Source organism: Malurus melanocephalus, unplaced genomic scaffold (assembly GCF_030028575.1).
Source record: "Malurus melanocephalus ecotype Western Australia unplaced genomic scaffold, MMel_1.1 scaffold_36, whole genome shotgun sequence".
Taxonomy (NCBI): domain Eukaryota; kingdom Metazoa; phylum Chordata; class Aves; order Passeriformes; family Maluridae; genus Malurus; species Malurus melanocephalus.
Genome location: NW_026623268.1, coordinates 3,132,100 through 3,138,867, shown reverse-complemented (window position 1 = coordinate 3,138,867; position 6,768 = coordinate 3,132,100). Strand labels below are relative to the sequence as shown.

The 6,768-nt window shown below is 41.6% G+C and overlaps 1 protein-coding gene across 4 annotated transcripts in view; it reads right to left on the bottom strand.

The window, feature by feature from the left end:
• The window catches only part of GRAMD1C (GRAM domain containing 1C), a 52,624-nt gene that overhangs the window by 23,652 nt on the left and 22,204 nt on the right, over window positions 1-6,768 (bottom strand). For all 4 annotated transcript variants that reach the window (XM_057364215.1, XM_057364213.1, XM_057364212.1 and 1 more), the window contains exons 5-6: window positions 6,489-6,584; window positions 5,180-5,260 (exon numbers count right to left, since the gene is read on the bottom strand). In XM_057364215.1, the coding sequence (XP_057220198.1) occupies window positions 5,180-5,260; window positions 6,489-6,584 (177 nt within the window). The remainder of the gene's footprint in view (window positions 1-5,179; window positions 5,261-6,488; window positions 6,585-6,768) is intronic.

Here is a 6,768-nt window from a genome sequence, read left to right as displayed (position 1 = left end):
GGGACACAGCCGCTCCCGCCGGGCAGCGCCGCTCCCGGGACACAGCCGCTCCCGCCGGGCAGCGCCGCTCCCGGGACACAGCCGCTCCCGCCGGGAGCCGCCGCCGGCGCCGCCGCGCTCCCACTTCCTGCTGTGCGGCGGCGGCGGGGCCCGGCCGGGGCCGCCCCCTGCCCGTGCCGGGATCGGGGCAAAGCCTTTCCCGGCTGCCGCCGACGGCCCGGGGCAGGACAGGGGCGATCTCCACCGTCCCGCTGCCCCCGAGCCCCCATGGCGGGACCCCCGCGCTGCATCGCATCGCACGGGAGCCGCTCGCCCCAACAGCCGGGGCCAACACAGCCCAGCTCGGGACACCAAGAAGGGCTTTTTTCCCTCGGGTGTTTCCCAGCACAGCACGGTTTCGGGCTTTTCACAAAGCAGCTGGCACAAGCACCCCTATTGGCAGAGATCAGTTTCAAGGTATTTAATCCTAGCGAGGGCAAAGTAAACATTAAAACACAAAACACACAGCTATAAAGCAAGGGTCATAGCAGCTAACGCCAGCCTCCCTCTGCACGGGGGTTTGTTCCCCAGAGCAGTGCACTGCTGAACCACATGCATGCACTTACAGCTTGTCTTACTTTCCCCAGGCATGCTGGCTTTTGGAGCAATAAACCCATAACCACAAACAACTACCTACAGCTGTTCTCATTAAACGGCAAAAAACAGGGACCGGCATTACATCGTTTCAAAATATGACTGAGGTGTAGCYTCAGCTAGCACACCTTCCAAGCAGGAATCAAAGGAGAGAAACAAAGCCATTTTAATTTCTGTTGCCCAGTACTGCCAATGCCTTGATTTCCAGTCATAATGGGACAGAGCTAATGTTGCTAATTAAATTCACTGATATGTTCTGTCTGTGGGCAAATCGGACTGCCCTTGTACAGCCAGCTCAATAGTTTGAGGAAAGCAGAGAAACTTTTCAGCTTCTACAAAGGAATCCATAAAGCTGTTTCCTGTTGTTTTGTAAAGTCAATGTTACCGACTTCTGCTTCTAAAACAGGATTCTTGCACTCTGCTCAATTATTCCTAGCTCAGCTAGATATAATAAGTTCTTAATGGTCACAAGCCAAGATCAAACGAGACTTACTTTATTTTATCAGAAAGGGTCAGTTCTGAAAGCAAAGAGGGGCATAAATTTTCTGGGTCAGCCTTCTGCTTCTGAGAGGATGGCTTAGAGAAGCTCTGAAGCTTGAAAGGCTAAATCTCAACATGAATTACTTTGCCCATTCAAGGTGATGGTCTACATTAGGTTCTTCCTCAGTTCTCTTTGTATACAAAAATAAAGACTACAAGAAGCAGTTGGGATACACTTTTGTCTTTTCAACCAGAGCATAAAACATCAGTACTTTGCTTCACACCAGACAAAGCAGTGTCATGGCACAAGCAATACTACAGAATTACAGAAGCAAAGYTGCTGATTTTTACCCCCTATGGACAAATGCAGAAATAAGAACAAGACATGCCATACAAGTTGACTCAAGAGACAACCCCCACCACACTCCTGACAGGCAACTCTTGATACAGAACTCTGATTGTTTGCAGAACAGGGGAAGGAAACAGCAAACTCTCCCTCTAATTGCCCAAACATGAGGCTCATAATCAAACCATGCTCTCTTTCATCTCAAAAGTTAGCCTTGTTGTACACAAGGTGCAAATAAACGTCTCTCTTTCCACAGCCTTCCCTGAGAAATTGCTGGGAAAGGCAGAAATACTGTCCTGGTAGATGTTTGCCACAAGAAACCCAGCTGATCAGAAATTCTGGTCCCTTCTCACACCTCTAGACTTACCTGCTACAGTGTCTCCGGAGACAGGTGCAAATCTCTACCCAGCAAAGCATAAGAAGAACAATAGGAAAATAAATCCAACTCTAAGGAAGAGGACTCATGGGAATTGAGACCCATTAAGTTAAGATCTTGTTCCATTAGAAATAAGGAGTGCTGTGTTTGTTTGGGATTTGAATGACCTGCCTAATTACATTTTAATTTGTTCCTTCTCCCTTAAACTTGAGGGATATTTGACACCCATAAGGTTTAGGAAAATAAAGCAAAACTGTAAATGGCATTGCTCTTATTATCAATAATAGTCATGAATAAACTTCTTGTACCAATCTGGAAAGCCCACTGCAAAACTAGTTTTTGGCTGATTTTATAAACTGATATATTATTGAAAGCTGCAGTGGATGTGGAGGCAGCTATCTGTTTTATCAAGRCCGGTGTCATGTCTCTTCCAGACCTGCATTAATGATTCCTTATTTTCCATGATGCTAGATCATTTGAAAAACAATGGCAAGGTAAAAGCCTACAAGACTCTYTCTGCACACATTTTGCAACAGGGACCCGAAAAATAAAAAGTGGAATTTTCCTTCAAAGAAAAAAAAGTTTTTACATGGACATTTAAATAATAAAAACCCTAAGAAAGGCCCATCTTAAGAGGAAAGTACCCAGTGATTCGCAGAAGAGCTGAAGGCACCAAATGCACTGTGGTGCATTCTGAGCAAGGTTTGAAGAAGCTGTGAGGTAGAGAATTATACCTTAGCTAAAGGGGACCAGGAGTCCCATCAAACAGGAGTATAAAGTTGGGGGAGGGTACCTTGATGGATGAACTAAGTTTAGGCACAGAATAGCCTGTAGCCACTTACTGGTTTTCTTGCACAGTCCCAGTCACTTCTAATAGAAAGACTGAACTTCTCAAAGGACGATTTATTCGACCACCTCGGACATGCAACACTCAGGAGATACAAGGCAAAATGGCCACCAGATGGAGATCTCAGAAAGGGTATGAGGCTGACCCCACCAAGAAGTTCTGCAGGTGGTGAAAGCTTAAGGTASATCAGATAAAGCAGACAGGTCACTCTTCAGAGGTGACACCTCACAGCACAACATCTACGCCCAGGAAACGTTAAAGAGGCCAATGACTGAAAATTGCCACAGAACAGACATGATTTGAAGCAAATGCAATTCCAGTCCCCTGGATCCAAATCCTGAAAATTGGGGATTATTCACCATCAGGTGGCACAAAACAGCACCCTGACACCTACAGCCAGATTCACACTTCTGATGACAACAGAATTACTTTATTTCATCATTTAATTGTTGGATGTCATCTCCAGATCTAGCAGATGTGCTCCAGAATATACAACCAAGCTATTCACAGGCTTTAAAACATTTAGCTATTTGCAGAGGAAACATTAAAACCAGCTCTTTTTGGAACTGGCTCCAGARTGAGATTTGTTTTTTGTCAAAAGCSTTACAAATTATGATASGATTCCTTTGATCACTGAAGCCAGGAAGACCAAACTTCACATACTCAGGGTATTGCATACCATGCCAGGGCCTCAGTCATACGAGGTATTTTCCAAATGTATGCTCTCCCTGACACAGTGGTGGGGGAAAAACAGCAAAACTGCTTGAATACACCAAGGGCTCTCTTTTAGTAATAGCTCAGTAGGCAGCCGTCACTGTAGTGGAATCAGTGAACCCAGCTCTAGCAACTTCAAGTTCTACTTTCAACTCCACAGTGCTGGCTCTATAGCTTGATCTAGTAAAGAATATCATAAAGAAATCTGACAGGTGACTCAAACACATTCTAGCAGAGAATCAGAAGTCAKTACTATGTTGCAGAAGTAGGAGCTCAACCTACAAAAAATCCTGTTTCAATAATAGTTCCAAACATACTACATCAAAAAGCCCTACACACACCTCACGACAGTGCCCCATTTTACAACTGAGAGCCCCATGCAGAAATTCTCGTAACAGATCTATCTTTTTACATACTTTAGTGAGGATGCAAGCAAGCTAACAGCAAGATTTGATATAAATGATAAGGACAGTTCCCAAGCTACTYAAATGCATCTGGTCCCCAGAAACCTGCTGACTTAATTTATCTCATCTTGCATGCAGTCCATGCCTCCTGCTTTCTKATCTATCCTTTAGCTACTACTCTAAAGTGAAAAATTGTTCCTAATGTGCCACTCATTTCAATGTCACAGAGTAGAAATACGTAGGAAAAACTAATACTGAACAGCACAAAGCTTATTACCTCTGTTCCAGCCCTAGAAAAGGTTTGTATACCTGAATGTCCATACATTGACCCTCTAGCACGAGCTAATCAACTGAATTACAGAACTGCCATTCCTGACAAACTGCACCATAARGAAAGCAAGGTTACTTCCAGTTGCTCATTCCAGTCAAAAGGTGACATTGTGGCTGGATTCAAGACAAGATGGTTATGAYGTTACAGTTCAATAGCATTTGATTTGAAGGTCAAGGTGTTTGAWAGAAACATTGGTTTTGCATTAAATGGCAGTTTCCTTTATTTTCAGCTTCTGTTTTGACAAAAAGTGCCTCTACYCWGCCCTAAAATCCATCGAATTWRAAAAAAAAAAGTGTAGCTACTRTGWATAAGCAGCACAAGAGCTTTAAGCCTTTGGGGATCATTGTAGCATTATATATGGATATTTCAAAGTGTAATTGCAACTGTGTTAAAATATTTAAACAATGAGAGTCATAAACAGGAAGAAATTGGTTTACAAAAATTATCTTCCTTACAGTGATGTTCTGCAAAGGCATCAGTCCGTTTTTAGTATGAAGACTAGCCTAAGTACCCACAAATTGCAATATAAATTAAGGATGCTAACTAGCAGAAAGTTGCCAAAACACACTTCCGTACCATACAGCCTACCTTTGTTGCATTTATCCAAGGTCAGCAGAGTTGCAATGAGTTGGCTGGCAAAGGYTCAAYTAACTTAACTGAGTAGGAGTAWTGGCCTTTTTCCTTGAAAGTTTTCASAGAGAAAACCTCTAGCATTTTTAATCACAAATTAGGCATAGAAAATGTAAAGCAAATGCATGTCAATTTAGTAACATATGCTGGAGCTGGTAGGGAAGAGAAGCATGCAACCTATATGCAAAGGCTAAATGCTCCTTCAACAGCAGAGTTGTAGGTGGCAGTCTGAGAAGGAAAAGATGAGAATTTCATGTGTGATGTAAAGTACAAGGAACCAAAGCAGAACATCAGATTAGAAATCTAAGTCAGAGAGAAAAAGCTAACTTCAAGTCCCTTATTCTCCAAAGACATCTGTCTACATTAGAAAAAGATTATTTGGTTGCTTAACCACAGGTACTGATGRAGGCAAGCTTACCTTATCCAGCAACACGTTCTGCCACAAACGGAAGATACTGAGGTAGCTTCTGTCTCTTGCACTGAATGACGTGAAGAAAAACTGCAGAAAAAAAAAAACAAAAACAACAAGGTAAGACTTAAGATCACATATAGCTATTTTCAAGAATCCCAGAATGCTTCATTGTATCTTGAATATCCCAAGGTTGTCAGTAACAGCTTGCCTTATTTTACATTCAACAAACCTGGGGTCGYATTCCTCCCATTCCACACTTTGTATCACTTTCAGTGATTGAGAGTATGTTCCCCAATGCACACACAGTATATAAAGACACTGTTCTGGCCATGTGACTACCCATGGCATAAAAAGCTCCTCCTCGACTAATTACACACTTAAATTTTTCCCCCACTTGCAAAGAGAAGGTTGAACAAATCAGAAATGCATATGCCTGTTTTTTACAGGCCACAGCTATTTCCATTTTTCTGCTACATATGCCTTTTACTAACATTTTCACACAAGATGATGTGAAATTAAAATAATCAAAATAGGAGATAAAATTATATGCATAATTTGTTGTATTAAAATCTTTCCCACTGGAAAGCTAGGGTTTTTTTTTAGCAAAGATGTCTATCTTCCTTGTCAGTGGAAGTTAATACTAGATAAATTGAAAGGGAACAGCCAAATATGAGGAATCACAGTTCCTTCACAAAGAACAGTTCTAGGTTCACTGTGGAACTGTTCGCTATTCTCTGTTCTTTGCCAAAAATTATTATTTTCAAGGCATATATGGCATATATTAACTAATCACAAAGTGTGCTGCATGTAAGAAAGCTCTGCATAATGCTTTTCAGTTTTTCAAATTCACACTCAAAAACTTCATTTCCCAGCACATGTTCTGGGGTAAATTTCTCCATTACTCAAAATTCATGACATCACAGTCCTTTTGTTTTCTGTAGTGTTCTTCCAGGAGTCCTTGAAATCCAGTGACTTTGATATTTTTCCAGCATGAAGAATACACATTCTGGATCCATGCACTAGATTTTAGTTTTCAAACAGACTTCCTTTGAATCAGTAAGGTTAAAACTCTTTCTTTCTGKTTACTGCACCAGCACCACTAAGGGACTCTTAGTCAAACTAGAGTTGAATTACCAAGCCAACATGCACAGGGACCAAAACAAAGTCTGTTCTAACCCCAATCACATTAAAACATTTGACAGGGAATGCAAATATAGACTAGAACTTATTTACTTATGCAAATATAGACTAGAACAAGTGCTGTGTTCTGGACTTTTATAATTTAGCAAGAACATATTGAAACACAGATTTTCACCTTCTCTCCTTTTGTTGCTATTTGTATGGCATTTGGAATGAGACGAGCAGTCTTCTCCTTTGTCATGAAAGTGATATCTTTCAAAGCAATAGAAATCTAGGCAAAACACATTTAACAGGACATATTAAGAATAACTTATGACTACAAAGTTAGAAGTTACAGAACATGCAAGAGGAACTCAAACTAACCCCAAACTCTGGGATGCAATTCAGATGAAATCACAAAGGCAATTACCATCTCCACTTGCTACCCTTAACAGCAAGCATTTAAAAGTAGAATC